This window comes from Amblyraja radiata, chromosome 1, assembly GCF_010909765.2.
Source record: "Amblyraja radiata isolate CabotCenter1 chromosome 1, sAmbRad1.1.pri, whole genome shotgun sequence".
In the NCBI taxonomy this organism is placed as follows: domain Eukaryota; kingdom Metazoa; phylum Chordata; class Chondrichthyes; order Rajiformes; family Rajidae; genus Amblyraja; species Amblyraja radiata.
The window spans coordinates 75,636,556-75,657,493 of record NC_045956.1 but is presented as its reverse complement, the minus strand read 5'-3'; the positions used below and the strand labels follow the sequence as shown (position 1 = coordinate 75,657,493).

The 20,938-nt window shown below is 45.9% G+C and overlaps 1 protein-coding gene and 7 non-coding genes across 8 annotated transcripts in view; 7 read left to right on the top strand and 1 right to left on the bottom strand.

Moving 5' to 3' along the window:
- Positions 1-917: 917 nt before the first annotated feature.
- On the top strand, positions 918-988 carry trnag-gcc. The gene has a single exon. It is a non-coding gene; the product is annotated as a tRNA-Gly (tRNA).
- Positions 989-2,713: 1,725 nt separating this feature from the next.
- On the top strand, positions 2,714-2,806 carry trnas-uga. The gene is made up of 2 exons: positions 2,714-2,749; positions 2,772-2,806. It is a non-coding gene; the product is annotated as a tRNA-Ser (tRNA).
- A 1,005-nt stretch (positions 2,807-3,811) lies between these two features.
- Positions 3,812-3,882, top strand: trnag-gcc. The gene has a single exon. It is a non-coding gene; the product is annotated as a tRNA-Gly (tRNA).
- A 4,086-nt stretch (positions 3,883-7,968) lies between these two features.
- Positions 7,969-8,039, top strand: trnag-gcc. The gene has a single exon. It is a non-coding gene; the product is annotated as a tRNA-Gly (tRNA).
- An 806-nt stretch (positions 8,040-8,845) lies between these two features.
- Positions 8,846-8,916, top strand: trnag-gcc. Its single transcript has one exon. It is a non-coding gene; the product is annotated as a tRNA-Gly (tRNA).
- A 5,469-nt stretch (positions 8,917-14,385) lies between these two features.
- trnag-gcc lies at positions 14,386-14,456 on the top strand. The gene has a single exon. It is a non-coding gene; the product is annotated as a tRNA-Gly (tRNA).
- A 1,631-nt stretch (positions 14,457-16,087) lies between these two features.
- On the top strand, positions 16,088-16,158 carry trnag-gcc. The gene has a single exon. It is a non-coding gene; the product is annotated as a tRNA-Gly (tRNA).
- A 2,962-nt stretch (positions 16,159-19,120) lies between these two features.
- The window catches only part of naaa (N-acylethanolamine acid amidase), a 22,866-nt gene continuing 21,048 nt past the window's right edge, over positions 19,121-20,938 (bottom strand). Inside the window, exons 10-11 of the mRNA XM_033024551.1 lie at positions 20,890-20,938; positions 19,121-19,948 (exon numbers count right to left, since the gene is read on the bottom strand). The exon at positions 20,890-20,938 is cut by the window's right edge and continues 46 nt beyond it. Of these exons, the coding sequence (XP_032880442.1) occupies positions 19,905-19,948; positions 20,890-20,938 (93 nt within the window). The 3' untranslated portion in view covers positions 19,121-19,904. The remainder of the gene's footprint in view (positions 19,949-20,889) is intronic.

Below are 20,938 nucleotides of genomic sequence, written 5' to 3'. Positions count from 1 at the left end.
AAGGATTTGTCCCAGTCGCTCCGTCTTGCTCAAACCTGCAACAGGCGAACACACAACCTTGTGCTGCGGCACTTCATGCTATTGAATGTGAATATTGAATACTAAACTCTGTTGAATATCTCATCTTGCTGCAGAAGCTAAATTTGAGAAATTAGAAGCAAACAAACAGTATCGCAAGAGTGATTAGGCAAAAGAATAAGGAAAGAACTAAATGTGGAACCAGAACCAGAAGCGGCTCAGAGTGATCGTGCTCACCACGGATGTCTGGCGCCCAAATATAAGTCAAGGATCTTGACCCGAAACGTCACCCATTCCTTCTCTCCAGAGATGCAGCCTGACCCGCTGAGTTACTCCAGCATTTGTCTGCCTAAATACAAGCTGCCGAAGGCTGGGATTTCACCTTCAGGCTGAGTCACGACCGGCAGCAAGGAGATGACAACAGACAGGACCACTTGGATATGCAGGGAATGGAGGGATATGGATAATACGCAGGTAGATAGGAGATGGTTTTGGCGTCATGTTCGGTACAGGCAGTGTACAGTGCCTCTACATACACTAGGGACAATTTACAATTGTTTTCTGGGAGGGAACGGAGCACTTAAGGGAAAACCTAGGGAAAACTACAAATTCCATACTGACAACACCCGTAGTCAGGATCGAACCCAGGTCTCTGTCGCGGTAAGGCAGCAACCCTACTGCTGCACCTGCTTTTTTGGATTTGAGATTCCCCTCTGGACGTTCGTGCCTTGTTTGTATGAGTAATCTTGTAAGAGATTGTGCGTGGATAATAAAATAGCTGACTGCTTCCCAAATCATCATACACTGGTCTGCGAGAATAATTTGACAAATGTTGTGTAGCAGTATACTTGTGAATGCAAGTATTGAATAAGGAGGCAGTGAGCAGTTATCACCCTGTTGCATTGGTGGTTCAGTGGTAGAATTCTCGCCTGCCACGCGGGAGGCCCGGGTTCGATTCCCGGCCAATGCAAAACATTCTTTTTCATTCCTGCCTGTAATCATCCCATCTTCATTCTTGTATTCAACCATCTTTTATCAGGATCGTCATTTCATCTATTTAGCATACTTTGCCACAGCTGGTCAACTTGGTTGGTTGGTTTGTTGGTTAGTACGCACCAAAAAGCTTCTCACTGTACCTCAGTACACGTGACAATAAACTAAAATAAACTAAACTGAACTGTACTTCACAACTGTCTTTCTTCTCACCTCAACACATAGGATGCAGCACGGACACGTGACAAATGTTGTTAGCATTTTGCTACACAATACAGCAAGAGCAATCTAAAAGCCACAAGAGGAGATCTATGTGATACTTACAATGTGCTGGATGCAAGGAGAATGATTTCAAAGGCTAAGTCCAGATCATGGCATGCTACAATGGGCACAGCACAGAGGAATGCCATTTGGCCCATCGTGTTCACACCTGGTTCTAATGCGGGGTGGGGAACATCAAGATGGTCCGACGGCCTTCAACTTCTTCCTGGAATAGAGGCCCAACGAGTTCTTCACCCGACTGAACTTGTTCTCGTGTTGAACGACATTCCCTTCAACTCCAGTCACCATTCCATGCCGCTGTTGGCCGTGTCCGATGCACACACTCAGCCTCTTGGAGCGGTGCCTGATCCACTCGAGCCACAGACTACTTGCTGCAGCCCTCCAGACTCCTCGTCACGGACACATTGAGCCACGTCCCTCACCTCACACGGCCACTGCTCAGCCTCTGTGCTCCAGGGTGCTGCTTCCCAGAGCCGACCTCGGAACACCCAGATATTAGATTCATAGAGTCGTAGTATGGAAACAGACCTTTGAGCCCAACTTGTGCATTGCTGACTAAGTTGCCATTCTGGGCTGGTTCCATTAGGCTGCATTTGACGCATGTCCTAAATCGAAATACAGATCTACCACTGATTTTCCAGCAACTGCTGGTCCAGCACATCCTTTAATCCGGACAAAATTCCGAGAGCGTCTTTAAACCCCCCGCTCCCGGAGGTCCCTCTGAAAATGTGGCGCCTTGGCCAGGTGAGGAAGCCGATCGCGACCTCATCGGGACTTCCTCGTTGACCGTGGGTCGAATTTGCCCCCTGTTCCGATTGCCGACTTCCACGGCCGGTATCTCGACCCCTGGGCGGCCGAGGAGGACCATTCCCGTACCTCTCTGTTGTTCTGGCAAAACTGGAAATCCAGAAATGCTCTGGAACCAAAGTTGCCAGGAAAGTTGTACTTGAAAGGAAGCTCTTATGTGCTCCAAATAAGTAAATCACAGCCTTTCCAGCCTCTGCCTATAATTCAAGCCCGCAAATGGTAGTAACATCCTGGTGACATTGATAAATAGCAGGTAGACATAAATGCTGGAGAAACTCAGCGGGTGCGGCAGCATCTATGGAGGGAAGGAAATAGGCAACGTTTGGGGCCGAAACCCTTCTTCAGACTATTGATAAATAGCAGAGCAGTCAAACGAGTTAACAGTTAAAGTTAAAGGTCAAACGAGCAGCAACAGTTCTTGTTGTTTTTGTTAAAAAACATGAAAGCAGTGCCGGTGAATGATGTTGACACAAAACCCTGACCGCTGAATTTCCTCCTGCTGCCTGGCCTGCTGAGTTTCTCCAACAAATTGTATTCTGTAAAAAAAAAAATCACCTTACGTGTGAATGCAAATGTTGAATAACTACTCGCAGTGAGTAGTTTCTATCCTGTTGCATTGGTGGCTCAGTGGTAGAATTCTCGCCTTGAGGCCCGGGTTCGATTTCTCGCCACGCGGGAGGCCGGGGTTCGATTCCCGGCCAATGCAAAGCATTATTTTTTCATTCCTGCCTGGTGAGTGCCACATGGGTGAAGATAGTGAGTCATGTTCAGAACATGGTAAAACAGCAGGAATTACAGAGGGGGAGCTCTGAGAAGTTCCTGAAGTGGTTTATAACACAAAGTGCTGGAGTAAATCAGCAGATTTTTTCATTTTAGAGATAGTCCGCATCGACCAGTGATCCCTGCACATTAACCCTACCCAACACACACTAGGGGTAATTTGAATATATACCAAGTCAATTAACCTACAAACCTGTACGCCTTTGGAAACCGAAGATCTCAGAGAAAACCCACGCGGTTACAGGGAGGACATACAAACTCCGTACAGACAGCACCCGTAATCGGGATCAAACCCCGGTCTCCGGCGCTGTAAGGCAGCAACTCTACCGCTGCGTCACTGTCCACCTGTTGTAAAGGCTAGGCAGCATCTCTGGGGATGAGATGTCTCTGTTAGCTCTAGAGCTACTGCCTTACAGTTCCAGAAACCCGGGTTCGTTCCTGACTATGGTGCATGTCTGTACGGAGTTTGTACGTTCTCCCCGTGACCGCGTGGGTTTTCATCGAGATCTTCAGTTACCTCCCACACTCCAAAGACGTACAGGTTTGTAAGTTAATTGGCTAGGTATAAATGCAAATTGTCCCTAGTGTTTGTGGGATAATGTTAATGTACGGGGATTGCTAGTCGGTGTGGACTCGGTGGGCCGAGGGGCTTGTTTCCATGCTGTATCTCTAAACTAAACTAAAAACATGGATTGATGATGTTTCAGATTGGGACCCTTCTGCAGTCTCGAGTAGGGTCCCGACCTGAAATGCTGCCTGTCCATGTCCTCCAGAGATGCTGATTTACTCGTGCACTTTATGTTCTACTCAAGATTCCAACATCTGCAGTTCCTTGAGTCTCCTTCAGAGGAGCATTTTCTGCAACAAAAAAAAACCTGACTTGTGAATGCAAATATTGAATAAGGAGGCAGTGAACAGTTTTTAATCTATTGCATTGGTGGTTCAGTGGTAGAATTCTCGCCTGCCACGCGGGAGGCCCGGGTTCGATTCCCGGCCAATGCAAAACATTTTTTTCCATTCCTGCCTTCCTATCTTCTATCTTGCATTTAACCCTCTTCATCCCCACCCTCACCCCATCTGTTTAGTATTTTGCTCGTAACTTTACGACAGCTGGTCAGCCTCGGCTCTCATCTCACTTCAGCCTTTAGGAAGGAGCCTCAACACATACAAAATGTCAAGTTAGTAGAGTGGGGGGAAGGGGGTGGGGGGGAGGTTGCAGGTTGAATTGATAAAGAGGTGGGAGCAGAACTGAGCCTCAGATTGATATGCAGGATGGTGAAAGATCCAGGTGTTTTCCTCATTTCCCCCTAATTAATAATATGTATTAAAACTCTGTAAATAAACTTAAATGCATTGATATGATTGGATTGCTACAAAGGAATTGTAAATAATGTTGCAAGATAGTTACCCTGCTGTTTGTTGATTGGCCAAAGTATTAATCCCCAGCAGAATTGTTTTGTGTTCCAGGGTAAATGTTGCATTATTCAGTTGATTAGCTTCCCTCCAGGAGCTGTTGCAAGAAGCATTGTTTTAGATGCTCTGTAATTGGTTTGGGGAACTGTCAATAATGTATTGATGTAGTTAATATGTTTGATTGGGTTGCAAGGGGCCACCCCTATGTAGTTCGGCCCCTCAAGGTTCATGGACCTATGAAAGGTAGCCCCATTTTAGATCGGTGTCGATCTTCTGGAAGGGCGCTTGGGACTGCGTGACCTTTTGGGCAGTGTCTGCTTGCACGAGACGAAGGGCTTGGCCAGGCAGAGACAAGGATCGAACCCGCAGTGGTTTAGGTATCATATAGTGGAATTGGCTGTTCTTTCTAAAAATAAAATTTAGTTGGTCCAGTGCTTGAGTCAGTGTTTTTCAATGAACTAGACTAGGGGGGTAAGCTTTAGACGACCGTATTTACAAGCTGAATGGCGTAAGTATGTTCCTATGTCTTATGGTCTTATGAGTTTTTTTGTAGGTTAGTTACCTAAAATAGGAGGTCAACGTTCATGCCATTGGATTGTAAGCTACCCAAGCAGAATATGAGGTATTGTTTCTCCAGTTTGTGTATGGCCTCATTCTGGCAATGGAGTGAATGATCGGTATTGGAATGGGAAAGGGAGTTAAAATGGTTAGTAACTGGGGAACCAGTAGGCCTTGACGGACGTAGCGTGAGAGACCGTTGAAAGATTGCTTGGTCTACATTTGGTCTCGCCAATGTAAGGAAGCCATATTGGGAGCACTGAATGCAGTAGATGAGATAAGAGGAGATGCAAATATCTAATGTCCAGTTTCCTTCATAGATGCTGCATGGCTTGCTCAGTTTTTCCAGCAGTTTATTTTTGCAAAAAAAATGGCGTTACTTATCAAAGAAAATATAGAATAAGAAGAAAGTGAGTAGTTTCTATGCTGTTGCATTGGTGGTTCCATGATCGAATTCTCGCCTGCCACACGTGGAGGCCCGGGTTCAATTCATGGCCAATGCAAAACATTATTTTTAATTCCTGCCTGAGTTCATCCCATCTTCTTTGCTTTTAACCCTCTTTGTCCCACGTTCACCCCATCTGCTTAATCTTTTCCTTCTACAACTTTGAAACAGCAGCTCAATCTCACAACTTTCATTCATCTCACCTCATCATTGCAGCACCAACACATAAAAAATATCGTTAGGCACTTTGCTGCAGAGTACATTATGCAAGGTGAGCGAGTGGGTATTGTTGATCTTTACAGGAATCTGGTTGTCATTGCACACTGGTGTGGGAAAGCCACCTTGCAGATACACAAGGTGGGAAGGGAAGCAAAAGGTGTGTTGGCTTTAGTTAAGTGAGGATATGAGTTCAGGAGTGGAGACCATGTCACAGGGTTATACAATCATACAGATCAGTGACAGGCCCTTTGACTTACCCATATACATGCCAACCCTCAAGCCCTATCTACACTAATCTGATTAATCCGCTCTTGATCTGCAAGGCTGCTATGTCTTGGTGATTCAGATACTTCGACTACAAAATGTAGTTTGGAGATTGTTTTGCAGAAGCCTCCCTCTGCCCTCCACTGCATTTCTCCCTCACAGCCCACACGGAGCCACCGGTCTGTTGCCTCCAGCACTGTTACAATGGGGACAAGCACAAGCTTGAGAAACAACGTCTCATCTAGTACTGCATCTATGTTCTACTCAAGATTCAAAGATCTGCAGTTTCTTGCGTCCCCATCAGAGGTGCATTTTCTGGGAATTAAAGTCCTTAAGGGCCTGTCCCACATGGGCGTCATTTGCGCATAACCCAGATGGCGCGCGAAGATTTTGTACATCACAAAATCCTTGAGCGTCGCGCGCGACCGCGCGTCACTGCCTACATCACCACGCACCAGACGCGCATCACGTGCGCGGCATGACACGCACGTCGTGCTTCGCGACCCGTAAATGATGTCGCGTAAATTACGCGCAAATGACGCCCAAGTGGGACAGGCCCTTTACTTTTGTACGCAAGTATGGAATAAGGAGCCAGTGAATAGTTGCTCTCCTGTTGCATCGGTGGTTCTCCTGTTGCTTTGATGGTAGAATTCTCGCCTGCCACGCGGGAGGCCCGGGTTTGATTCCCGGACAATGCAAAACATTACTTTTCATTCCTGCCTGTATTCATCCCATGTTCTTTCTTGCATTTAACCCTCTTCATCCCCACCCTCACCCCATCTGTTGACTGGTTTCTTAGTGTTTTCCTCTTGTCACATTATGACAGCTGTTCAACTTCACAGCTTTCTTTCACCTCACTTCAGCATTTAGGAAAAGTCAAGAGCCAAGTCAAGTCTAGAGAGTTTTATTGTCATGTGCCCCAGATAGGACAATGAATTTCTTACTTGCTGCAGCACAACAGAATATGTAAACATAATACAAAACGGAAGATAAAAGTTCAGTGTGTCTATAGACCATAGATACACAATAAATAAACAGATATAGTGCAATAATAATAATAGACTGTTATTGTCAGAGCTTATTTGATGTTGTGTTTAATAGCCTGATGGCTGTGGGGAAGAAGCTGTTCCTGAAGCTGGATGTACCAGGTTTCAGGCTCCCGTACCTTCTTCCCTTTTTGAGGCAGCGACTGCGATAGATCCCTTCAGTGGTGGGGAGGTCAAAGCCGGTGATGGACTGGGCAGTGGTCACAACTTTCTGCATTCTTTTCCGCTCCTGGGCGCTCAAGTTGCCGGACCAAGCCACGATGCAACCGGTCAGCATGCTCTCTACGGTGCATCTGTAGACGTTCGAGTCCTCCTTGACATACCGACTCTCTGTAATCTTCTCAGGAAGTAGAGGCACTAATGTGCTTTCTTTAAAATTGCATCAGTGTGCTGGGACCAGGAAAGATATTCAGAAATGTGCACGCCCAGGAATTTGAAGTTTTTGATCCTTTGCACGATTCTTTGCACCGTTGATATAAACGGGATTTTGGGTCCCTATCCTACCCCTTCCAAAGTCCACAATCACAAGCCACCAACACGTGAAAAATGTCAAGTTAGTCACCTTGCTGCAAAAATTGGATTTTATTGCAGGTGTGGTAAATAAATGCAGTTGGTCTTCAGAGGTCAAGCTGTCTTCGTGCACTGGCCTCAAGCCAATATATAGGTTAGTCAGTTGGATGGGAGGCAAAAGGTGCGTTGGCGTTTGTTAAGAGAGGATTTCAGTTCAGGAGTAGGGACCGAGTCATAGGGTTGGCGGGATATCGAGTCACACAGCACAGAGACACGTCCTGCAGCCCAACATCTTCATGCCGACCATCAAGAACCTATCTTTACTAATTCCATTTACTGTCACGTGGCCGTGGCCTTCAACTTATGGGGGATTCAAGTGTTTATTCAGGTTTCTCTTAAATGTTTGCCTCCAGTACTTTCTCAGGCAGTGTGGCCAGATTGCAACCACCATCTGAGTGAAAAAAACCTATGCCCTCTGATCAAAAAACGTAGACCTGAAATGCCTACTGTCCTTTCTAGGTGCTGCGTGGCTTGCTAGTTTTTTCCAGCAGTTTGCTGTCTATAAAGTAAAAGCCTTAGTTGTGAATGTTGAATATTGAATACGGAGGCAGTGAGTAAATTCTTTCATCTGTTGCATTGGTGGTTCAGTGGTAGAATTCTCGCCTGCCACGCAGGAGGTCCGGGTTCGATTCCTGGCCAATGCAAAATGTTCTTTTTAACAAAGACTAGCAGTGAAAAGACAGAAGGTAGTGAGATAAGGAGAGAAGAGGTGTGAAACACGAAGCCAGAGAATGGTACTTACCTGGAAGGAGACAGGGTGAAGGGTTAAAGGAGAAATGGATGCGCATCCAGGTGGTGCACAGTGGGGGAAATGGCAACATGAGACCACAAAGTGGGGAAGGGTGTCAAAGGTTATGGGGAGTAGGCAGGGGAATGGGAACGGGATGAAAAATAGAACAGCCATGATTGAATGGCAGACTAGCCTCGATGGGCTGAATTCTGCCTAATTCAGCCTAATTCTGCTCCTATGACATTGTCTTATGATCTTATGGGGATGTTTGTATGTTAGTTACCTAAAGCAGGAGGTCAATATTCATACCATTAGGTTGCAAGCTATTCTAAGGGAATATGATGTACGGTTCCTCTAGTTTGCGTGTAGCCTCATTCTGGTAATGAAGGAGGCCCAGGATAGAAAGGTCAGTGTTGGAATGGGAAGGGGAGTTAAAATAGTTAGCAAGCGGGAGATCCAGTAGGCCTTGGTGAATGTGATGTGACCAGTGAAATGGTCGCCATAGCTACACTTGATCTTGCTGATGTAAAGGAGACCACATTTGGAGCACCAAATGCAGTCGATGAGGTGGGAGGAGGTGCAAATGTCTAATGTCCAGTTCCCTTTACAGATGCTGCCTGGCTTGCTATGTTTTCCTAGCAGTTTGTTTCTGTAAATAAATAACCTTCCTTGTGAATGCAGTTATTGAATAAGGAGGTAGTGAGCAGTTTCCATCCTGTTGCATTGGTGGTTCAGTGGTAGAATTCTCGCCTGCCACGCGGGAGGCCCGGGTTCGATTCCCGGCCAATGCAAAACATTCTTTTAAATTCCTGCCTGTAGTCATCCCATGTCCTTTCTTGCTTTTAAACCTCTTCACCCCCACCCTCACCCCATCTGTTTAACGTTTACATCTTGAAACTTTAAATCAGCTGCTCAACATCAGTTTTCTTTCATCTCATTTCAGCATTTAGGAAACAGCGCTGGCTCATGAGTGTTTGTTCAGATTCCCCTTGAATGTTGAGCGAGACTCTGCCTCCAGTAATTTTGCAGGCGGTTTGTCCAGATTGCAACCACCCTCTGCGTGAAAAAACCCTCCTCAGTTCCTCTCTAAATATTTTACTCTTCACCTTTAACCTATGCCCTCTGGTCTTGAATACCCAGATCATGGTGAACGTTTCTTATTGCTTACCCTGTCTACAGTTCAAGGGATAGGGGGGTAGTGTAGGAACATGTAATTGAAGAAGATGAACTGACTCTGAACTTCAAGTCAGCAGCAGCTGTACTAGTTGGTTCTGTCATAAAGCACAAAAGCAGTCCAGATACTGGGTCCTGACCTGAAATGTCTACTTTAGACACAAGAAACTGCAGATGCTGGTTTACAAAAAATGGCACAAAGTGCAGGAGTAACTCAGTAGGTCAGGCAGCATCTCAGGAGAACATGGATAGGTGACGTTTCAGGTTTGGGCCCTTCTTCAGATGGGGGGTGGGGGGAGAGAAAAAGCTGGAACAGAGGTGGGGGCGGGAAAAAGTCTGGCAAGTGATAGGTGGATACAGGTGAGGGGGTTTTTGTTTGGCAATGGTTGGAGGCCAGAGATGAAAAACCAAAAGGAACTGAGATAAGGAGACAAGGAGAGTATAGGAGTGAAGCGTGAAGCCAGAGAAAGGAATATAGGGGGAAAGGGACAAGGTGAAGGGGAAAAGGAGAAATGGAGGCGCAACCAGGTGGGACACAGGGCAGAAAAGGAGAAAAGATATCTGACGTATGATGAAATAATAGACATAATCACTGGAATTTTGAAGGATGAAAGGGCATCTTATAGAAACAAAATTATTAAGGGATTCGTCAGGCTAGATGCAGGAAAAATGTTGTCGATGTTGGGGGAGTCCAGAACAGGGAGGCCACAGTTTAAGAATAAGGGGCAGGTCATTTAAGATTGAGATGAGGAAAAACTTTTTCACCCAGAGAGTTGTGAATCTGTGGAATTCTATGCGACAGTAGGCAGTGGAGGACAATTCACTGGATGTTTTCAAGAGAGTTAGATATTGCTCTTAGTACTAACGGAATCAATGGATATAGGGAGAAAGCAGGAACGGGGTACTGATTTTGGATGATCAGCCATGATCATATTGAATGACGGTGCTGGCTTGGAGGGCCAAATGGCCTACTCCTGCACCTACTTTCTATGTTTCTATGTTTAAGAAGGTTGTTTATAGGTTAGTTACCTAAAATTTATTCATATTATCGGGTTGTAAGATATCCAAGAAGACTATGAGGTGCTATACCTACATTTTGTATGTCGCCTCAATCTGGCAATGGAGGAGGCTCAGGACAGAAATGTCAGTGTGGGAATAGGAGGGAGAGTTAAAATGGTTAACAACCGGGAGATCCACCAGGATCGAGCGGTGAAATGGTTGCCTGGTCTACACTTGGTCTTGCCGTGAAAGGAGGCCATAATATGAGCACCGAATGCAGTAGATGGGGTGAGAGGAGGTGCAAATGCCTAATGTCCAGTTTCCTTCGCAGATGCTGCCTGACTTATTAAGTCTTTCCAGCATCTTATACACTTCTATACTAACCAGGGCTGGTCCAGAGACATCATTGTACTGTCTAACTTCTGTTCTCCTATAAATTGCAAACCCTTTTATTCTCTGAGGGAATTTACCTCTTTTATTCTTGGTGGAGTTTACATACTCCCCAAGCCTGCGTACGTGAGGCGCAAACGCAACTCGCTGACCCGGTAATGAGAGTAGAGAGCAACTTCCTGGAGTCCATGGTCATTGTTTTGGGGGATTTTAACAAGGCTAACCTCAGCTGAGAGCTTCCAAAATACAGACATCACGTTACCTGCTCCACCAGAGGGAAGAGAACACTCGATCATTGTTATGCTACAATCAGGAACGCATATCGCTCTGTTCCCCGTGTAACTCTGGGACTCTCTGATCACTGTTTAGTTCACCTTATTCCGACCTACAGGCAGAAACTAAAAGCTGCTAAGCCTGTGGTCAGAACAACGAAAAGGTGGACTGGCGAGGGCATTGAGAACCTACAATCCTGCTTTGACTGCACTGATTGGAATGTGTTCAGGGAAGCAACCACAAGCCTCGATGAAAATACAGACACTGTGACATCATATGTCAGCTTTTGTGAGGACAGTTGCATTCCCACTAGGATCAGGTTCAACAACGACAAGCCCTGGTTTACAGCAGAACTCAGACAGCTCCACCAGTCTAAAGATGAGGCCTACAGGAGCGGGGATGCAGACCTCTACAGGCAGGCCAAGTACAAGCTGAGAAGAGAAATCAGAGCTGCCAAGGAAAGGTACTCTGAGAAGTTGAGGAGCAAGTTCTCAGCTAATGACCCTTCTCAGGCCCGTACGAAGCTTTTCAAAAAGGAGGGTGGCATGACAGGATTTGCGGAACCAGGGTTAATTTACAGGGCAAGGCCAACGAATGTCCTTGCATTGGTAGAGGTAGTGGTAAATGGCAATATACATTCAGGAGCACCTGTTCTGTTGTTTTGCACAATCCACAGGCATTGCCACTTTCATTTTACCGCACATCTTGTATGTGTATGTGACAAGTAGACTTGACTTACCTTGACTTAACGACAAGTGATTTCCTGTTGTTCGCAAACAAGGCACAAGGTAGGCACAATATGCCATCCACATGATCGCTATATACAAGCCAGGGGTATGCTCGTAACTAGTCAGGGTTAAATCTTCGCCAGCATCCATTCTTATAGAAGGCACAATATTTGTATGTTGGACCCGGTTTAAAGTGATTCTGTATGAGGTACAGCTTCTAAGCATCTGAGAAGTTGGCAATAGCTTTAGCAGCTTCTTCAATGGTTGTGGTAGAATTAAGGAGAACTAGACCAAGTGCAGACTGTTCCCCCAACGTGCGGTTGCGGGGGAGGGGGGACGTCATACACATTAACCACCCCAACACACTAACTGCCCCCTCTGCACATGCGCTAACTACCTCCTTGTCAATATATTAATGTTATTAATTTGCTCCTATTACCCCATAACCGCCCCCATCTACTGACGCATAGCCACCAACTCACAGGCGTGTCTAGAGGGGGAGGGGGGGTAGAGGGCAGAGAGAGATGGGGAGGAGGGGGAGGTACAGGGACGGGGGGGGGGGGGATAGGGAGGGGGGGGGGAACAGGGACAGGGGGGGGGGGGAGGGTGGGGACAGGGGGGGGGGGGACAGGAAGGGGGGAGGAACAGGGGGAAGAGAGAGAGAGAGGTGGAAGAGAGAGGGGTGGGGGAGAGGGAGGGAGAGAGAGGTGGGGGAGAGAGAGAGAGAGAGGTGGGGGAGAGAGAGAGAGGAGGGGGGGAGAGGAGGGGGAGAGAGAGGAGGGGGGAGGGGGGGGAGAGAGAGGAGGGGCGGAGAGAGGAGGGTGAGAAGAGAAAGAGGTGGAGGGGGGGAGAGTAGGAGGGGGGGGGGAGAAATGAGAGGAGGGGGGTGGAGATGTGGAGGAGGGGAGAGGTGGATGGAGGGAGAGAGGTTGGGGGACGAGAGAGAGGGGGGGGGGTGAAGAGAGAGAGTGGGGGCGGAGGAGGAGAGGGGGGAAGAGGAGAGGGAGTTGGGGGGTGGAGAGAGGGAGGTGAGGGGGAGAGGAGGGAGGTGCGAGGGGGGGGGGGGGAGAGAGAGGTGGTTGGAGCGGGGGTGGCGTGTATGAGCGAGGATGAGCGAGGGGGAGGTGGCGGAGATGAGCGGGGGGGGGAGGTGGCGGGGATGAACGGGGGGGGGAGGGGATGAGCGGGATGGCGCGGGCGGAAGATGGTTTGGGCCCCGCCCCAGCGGCGTCTGTTGTTGAGGTTAAAGCCGCTTCCGCCCGGCGACGGGAGGAAGGTCTCCTGGCCGATAGCGAGGCTCCGACGCCGCGGATGGAAACGTTGGACCGGGGCGGGTGGGCGGGCAGACAACGCACCCCCCCCCCCCCACCCCACTACTTACCTGGAGTAGACGCGAGGCATCGAGCTCAATGGCTGAAGCACAAATGGCATTGATCCCGCCCGGGCCCACTGCGCTCGCGCGGATAGACGGCGCCATTTTGTGTCGCTTCCCCAACTGCGCAGGCGCGGATGGGCGCATTTCTTTCTCCCCCAGCGGCCGGAGCCAGAATTGCGGGCGATTTCCCACAAAGTGGAAACGCTGATTGTGCTCTGATATTTTTTTAAAAAATTCTGGGGATTTTTTCTTACTCTGGGGGAAAAAAGGGGGGTGCGGTCGCACCCAGCGCACCCCCCCCCCCCTTCGGACGGCCATGCTTCTTCAGTTTGGAAGGGCTTGCAAGAAATCACCAGCTACAAGAGGAAAGCACCCCCGCTCTTTGGACAATCGTCAGTTGACCGACGACCTGAAACTCTGTGCTGAACAACTGGCACCGGTCTACACAGACATTTTCAACCAGTCCCTGCAAACCTGTACTGTCCCTGCCTGTTTCAAAGCCTCCACTATTGTTCCCGTAACCAAAAGCCACGAATTACTGTTCTTAATGACGACAGGCCTGTCGCACTGTAATCATGAAGACCCTTGAAAGGCTTGTGCTGGCCCACCTGAAAAATATCACAAACCCCCTGCTGGACCCCCTGCAGTTTGCAAACCGGGCCAATAGATCAGTGGAGGACGCAGTCAACCTGGGCCTGCACTTAATCCTCCGGCACCTAGACCGCCACTGGACCTATGCAAGGATTTTGTTTGTGGATTTTAGCTCTGCATTCAACACCATGGTGCCAGAGCTATTACACTCCAAACTCTCCCAGTTGACTGTGCCTAAACCCCTCTGTCAGTGGATCACCAACTTCCTGACAGACAGGAAGCAGCATGTGAGGCTGGGAAAGTGGGGACCTGACAGGGTTGTGTCGTCTGCAAACTTGAGATGCTTGACAGAGGAGTATGTGGAGGTGCAGTCGTTGGTGTAGAGAGAGTAGAGGAGAGGGGAGAGTACGCAGCCTTGCGGTGCTCCTATGCTGAGTGTCAGCGGGTCCACGATGTGCTTTCCCAGCCTCAACAGCCAAAAGTGTGTAGCCTCCTAGTGCTCTGGCATTTTTTTTCATTCTTCACATGTTTAAATGATAATGTTTTATTTTTAATTGTCTACTGTATATTGTGTTGTTACTTGCCAGCAAAGCACCAAGGTAAATTCCTTGTATATATACATACTTGGCTAATAAAATGTATTTATATATTCATTCATTCATTAAAAAAAATGGCCTTACGTGTGAATGTGTATATTGAACAAGGAGACAGTGAATGGATTCTATCCTGTTGCATTGGTGGTTCAGTGGTAGAATTCTCGCCTGCCACGCGGGAGGCCCGGGTTCGATTCCCGGCCAATGCAAAACATTCTTTTTCATTCCTGCCTGTAATCATCCCATGTCCTTTCTTGCATTTTACACTCTTCATCCCCACCCTCACCCCATCTGTTTTACGTTTGCTTCTTGCAGATTTAAAACAGCAGCTCAACCTCACACTTTTCTTTCATCTCACTTCATCAGAAAAAAATCGCTGCCACCAGCCTCTGCATTCAACACATCATACGATACGATACAATAGAACTTTATTTATCCCAGGTGGGAAGTCGATCTGCCATAAAACACTGTCGTAAAACACAAGATATATGAAACATGAAATTAAAGTGACGCGTGGCATGTGCAAAGATTTGGGGAGGGGGAAGGGGGGGAAATAAGGTCAGTCTACCCCACGACAGAAGGGGGAGTTGTTGTGCAGTTTGATTGTCACGGGGAAGAAGGATCTCTTGTGGCATTCTATGCTGCATCTTGGTGGAACCAGTCTGTTGCTGAAGGTACTCCTCAGGTTAACCAGTGTGTCATGGAGGGGGTGAGCTGTATTGTCCAGGATGCTCCACAGTTTGAGGAGCATCCTCCCCTCCAAGACCACCTCCCATGAATCCCACTGCCCCCCCTGGACGGAGCCAGCCTTCCTGTTGAGCTTGTCAATCCTATGGGCGTCAGCAGCCTTCGCCCTGCTGCCCCAGCACACGACAGCGAAGATGGTACTGTCTACCACCGATTGGTAGAACATCTGCAGCATTTTACTGCAGACGCTGAAGGAAGGAGCTGAGCCTTCTCAAATAGTACAGCCGGCTCTGTCCCTTCTTGTACAGGGTCTCAGCATTCCTGGACCAGGAAGAGAATTCTACCATTGAACCGTGGCAAGCGTGAATTCTACCACCCGAAAACCACCAATGCAACAGGATAGAAACTGCTCACTGCCTCCTTATTCAATATTTGCATTCATGAGTAAAGCTTTCTTTTTTGCTGCAAACCCCTCACTGAATATGACTGAAACTGCAAATGTTAGAGGTCAGTGAGTTGGCGTTCGTTATGAGAGGATTTCAGTCACAGAGTCGGCGGGTTATCGAGTCACACAGCACAGAGACACGTCCTGCAACCCAACATCTTCATGCCGACCATCAAGAACCTATCTGCTAATTCCATTTACTATCACGTGGCCGTAGCCATCAATGTCTGGGGGATTCAAGTTCAGGTTTCTCTTAACTGTTGAGAGATGCTTTGCCTCCAATACTTTCTCAGGCAGTGCGTCCAGATTGCAACCACCCTCTGAGTGAAACAAACCTATGCCCTCTGATCTTGAATACCTCCTTCATAGGGAATCGTTCTTGTTATTTACTCCGTCCACTCCTCTGACATGTTGCAGGGATAGGAGGATAGTGCAAGAAACGTAACTGCAGACAACGATGAGCCACAATTTTGCTAAATGGCAGAGCAGGCTGTAAAGGTCAAGTGAATGGTAGCAGTTCTTGTTGGTTCTGGCATAAAGCATGTAATCAGTGCAGATAAAAGATCCTGACCTGAAATATCTACTGTCCAGTTCCCTTTACAGGTGCTGGCTGAGTTGCTTTCCAGCAACTTGTTTTCTTGAAAGAAATCACCTTACTCGTGAATGCAATTGTTGAATAAGGAGGCAATGAGTAGTTTCTATCCTGTTGCATTGGTGGTTCAGTGGTAGAATTCTCGCCTGCCACGCGGGAGGCCCGGGTTCGATTCCCGGCCAATGCAAGGCGGTCTTTTTAATTCCTGTCTCTCTTCATCTCATGTCATTTCTTGCATTGAACCCTCGTCATCAACACCCTCACCCCATCCGTTTTAGGTTTTCCTCATAACTTTACAACAGCTGTTCAACCCTAGAAGTTTCTTTCATCTCACTTCAGCATTTAGGAAGCTGTGTGGCTCATGAAAAATGTTGTTAGTCTCCTTGCTGCACAAGAGCAGAGTTTTTTTTATGACAGACGAGTTATTGAGAAGAGAGTTAGTTTTGTACACTGGTCTCAGAATGCCAACATGCAGTGGTAGCAAGTGAAAAGGGATGCTAAAGTTGTGTTGGCCTTTGTTGCAGAGCTCAAGAGGAAGAATCATTCAAAGTGTTGGAGTAACTCAGCAGGTCAGGCAGCATCTGTTGAAAACATGGAGAGGCGATGTTTCGGGTGTGAACTCTTCTGCAGAATCTGAAGAAGAGTCCCGACTCGAAACGTCACCTATCCATGTTTGCCACAGGTGCTGACTGAACCGTTGACTTACTCCAGCACTTGTGTCTTTTTTTTTTGCCAACTAGCATCTGCAGTTCCTTGTGTCTACAGAAAGAATAATTCCCCTGGCTGGGGAGTCCATGGTAGAATGGTCACAGCGTAGAAGAAAACCATTCAGCCCATCGTGTTCATGGCAGCTATAGATGGCAGAGCTACTCTTTACACATCTGTCCTTAGTGTGTAATCTCACAAAACTTTCTCCATTATAGGCATTGCAAAGTGCACCACATCACCTGCCTCCATCACACCCACATCCGCAGAATGAAAATCATTCTGGGCTCCAAGCCCAACCCGCCACTCAGTCGCCATGTGTGGCCAAACAACCAGTTCCTGCTTTGTCTCCATATCTCTTGATCTCTTTAACCATTTGAACTTGATCTAATACCTTGTATATGTGTAATGATTCCGTCTCATCTGCTCTTTCTGTTAGGGGATTAATGCTGTTGCATTTAAGGTGCATGTATAGCTCCAGCAAATATCAATGTCAATGTTCACATTCATATCTAGTCCATATGACAAATAAGCACTCAGGAACTTGAATGAATGATAAGGATGGACAGGTTTGGGAACTATGGACAACTAGAGATATTGCTAGTTTAGTCAAAAAGAACAAGGAAGCACATGCAAGTTTTAGGATGCTGAAATTGGACAAGGCCCTCGAGGAATATTAAAGAAACGGGAAAGACCTTAAGCATGGAATTAGGAAGACTAAAAGGGGCCATGAAATGTCTTGGCAAGTAGGATTGAAGAGAGTCCCAGCGTATTTCAAACATATATTAGGAACAAGAGGGGTAGCTAGGGAACGGGAAGGGACAATGTGCATGGGAGAAGTATTTAATGAGTACTTTATTGATCAGGGCATTGAGTATAGAAGTTGGTAAGTCATGATGCAGCAATACAAAAAATTGGTTAGGCCACATACAGAATTATAGCATGCAGTTCCAGTTGTACCACTGCAGACAGGATGTGGAGGCTTTGGAGAGTGTGCAGAAGAGGTACACCAGAAGGTTGCTTGGATCAGAGAATATTACCTCCATGGAAAGTCTGGAGTCTGAGCAGTGACCTGATAGAAGTGCATAAAATTGTGAGGAATAGGTAGAAAGTCAGAGTTTTTCCCCAAAGTGGAAATGTTAAGTTTAAGGTGAGAGGGGGGAAATTTCGTGGCGATGTGCAAAGTAAGATTTTTTACAGAGATTTGTAGGTATCTGTAATATTCTGCCAGGAAAGATCATGGAAGCAGTTATGATTGCAGCATTGAAGAGGTATTTAGACAGGAAGGTGAACAGGCAGTGAATAGAGGAACATGGACCAAATGCAGGCAGATGAGATTAATTCAGGTGGGTGGAGCTATGGTGGGCAAAATGACCCAGTGCCACACTGTTCTATGTTTTATGAGGAGGTTAATAGTTAAATGCAGAGATGATGTTCACCTTAGGGGGAATTCCAAAACTGGGGTGCGTAACTCAGATTAAGAAGGAGATGAAGGAGGTTTTTCTTTTCTTAAAGGGTTGAGTACATTTGGAATTTTCTACGGCTGAGAGATGTGTGGAGGCTGAATCATTGGAAATGGTCGTGGCTGGGATGGACAGATGTTCAATCAGGGGAATCAATGTTTACACGGTTCAGGAAAGAACTGCAGATGTTGGTTTACATCAAAGATAGAAATGAAATGCCAAAATGAATCTGAAGAAGGGTCTTGACCCGAAACGTTGCCTCTTGCCTTCGTTCCATAGATGCTGCCTCACCTGCTGAGTTGCTCCAGCATTTTTGTCTTTACCTTAACAAAATGCTGGAGCAGGACAGGCAGCATCTCTGAGGAGAAGGAATGGATAACAGTTCGGGTTGAGACCCAGTCTGAAGAAGGGTCTCGACGCAAAGAACATTCTCAAGTGACTGGATGGGCTATTCCTGCTGCTGTTTCTGTCTTGTATTCATGCATTATCACAGGATATACATCCCTGAATGCTTTCTCCTTTGGATGAGGCAAGGGTTTTGTGCATTTCATTTGATGGACCTTGAGAGTCTCATAGTGCTGACTTAAATAATTGCAGAGCTTCCCAATGTCTACAGGGTGCCAAAGTGATGTTTCATTTTACGCCACCAACACAGCCCACCTCCCCCTCACTCTCCAACATCTCTGCTTCACCTGCTCATTGCCGCAACCTCTTGGCCACTTCAGAAATGAAATTCCTTTTGAGATAAAATGTTGCACAAGAAGTAGAACTTCTGCATATGCTGACCTCTCAGATTTACAATTGGTTGTTTTGTCACACGATTGTAGAGGTAATGATCAGTTGTTTGGACAACTCACCAGGGCTTGATTTCAAAATCAGTTTTCTAATTGCCTAATTTTACCAGGAAAAAACATCTGTAATGAAAAAATTCAAAGATCTTTTGTAAAATAAAGAAATGTCATTTATTGAACTTCAGTCAAATGCTTGAGAAAATGTTTATTAAGCATCATCAGAAAAATATAAAATCAGGCACATACTTATGAAAGGGAAAAGAAAACATAATGACATGATTTTCATCAGTGGGATACATTTTTGCTGAGCAAGGGCCAGAGTCCAATGCCTGCCCATTATAACACTGCAATTTTTAAACTTGTGTATAATCTTTCAGACCAATTTCAAAATATATTTATAAATTGTTCAGGAAATTAATATTTGTTACTGGAATTGAATCTGCAGCTGCAAGAGCCTTTTCTCTGCCCCAACCTCAGGCTCAACTGCTGCAGAAACCTTCCTCCATGTTTCTTCTTATCTTTCCACCATCCTTGAACTCTCCAGGCATGCTGTTCTGAAATTCTATCGAAGATAGACACAAAAAGCTGGAGTAACTCAGTGGGCCAGGCAGCATCTCTGGAGAGAAGGAGTCACTCCAGTTTTTTTGTGTCTATCTTCGGTTTAAACCAGTGTGTGCAGTTCCTTCCTGCACACTGAAATTCTATCCGTTTGGATTTCAGCACTTTACCCCAACTGCATCAATGTGAAATGCATGTAACTTCACCAACCTCTGTGCCTTGAAGATGTTCCTTTAAGCTCATCTTTATTATTTTAGACAGATACCTTTTCAACAATTATCAAATGGGCAAATTTCATAAAATGAACCCGTACGTCAACCCGACATTGGTTGAGAAAGAGTTTTGACAAATTAGAGTGACGAGTCTCTATACGTTCATGTCCAGTATCTTCATATCCTGATAATAACGATCGATAACTATGTCATTGTAGCATTCTTGTAAATCATTTCTTGCAAATCACCTAGAAAAATATAGATATTTAAAAAAACAACATTTACATTTTATTTGCCCTCTCAAACTTGGTGGTTTCAGGGCTTGGTAGTTTTATGACCTGAAACTTGTTACCTACATCTCCCTGTGGATATTGCGGGACCCGACTTCCTTTAATAACATACAAACATCCTTTACACATTCAGATTTAATAAAATTGTTCATAGAAATTCCGTATCTTCCAGCTGATTTGGCTTTGTTAATTCTGTGAAATGCTGTCAATGACCGAGCTGCGATCATTTTTGTTATTCCAAATCTACCTCTGTAAACATCTGTTAATTAGCCCCAAAAAATCATGTTATTTTTTAATGTTTAATTTATATTGAAGAAAGTACATAAAAATGCCTTAACTAGATGTGAGCAGGTGGGTTGATTTTTCAAATGAAAAGCTGTGTAAAACATTTGGAGTTGAGCACTCTAATCCAAACTGCATCAATATGAAATACGTGCCGCATTTATGAAAGAAAGTCGCGTTACGCAGAAAGTTTAATAAAGAGCATCTTGATATTCCTTGAAAGCCTTCTCTTCCACTTCAGCGCAGCAGTATAATTTTTTCTTGTTCAATGACTTCTGCTCATTAATCACAACCGGAAGATTACGATTTAAAATATAGTTTGCCTCTGTACTCCACAATTTGAGATTTATGGTGGAAAGGGTCACATGCAAATTATTCTGGGTGCTCTGTTCACATGCATTGAATTCATCCTCTCATATGCAATATGTTCAAAACTGTTGGGGTTCCTGAACCAGTGTGACTGAACCAATTTTATTGAATAAACCAAATGTAGCAACAAAATTTTTTTTTTTTAAATTACAGTCTTAAATTTAAAAAATAATAATAATTTAAAAAATAAAAATAAAATATAGTTAGTAAGAAAATGCATAATAAAATTAGATCTTAACTTTTCCTACCAATAATGTATTCTACCGTTGGAAGTGGTGAGCGAATCACTGTTCTGTA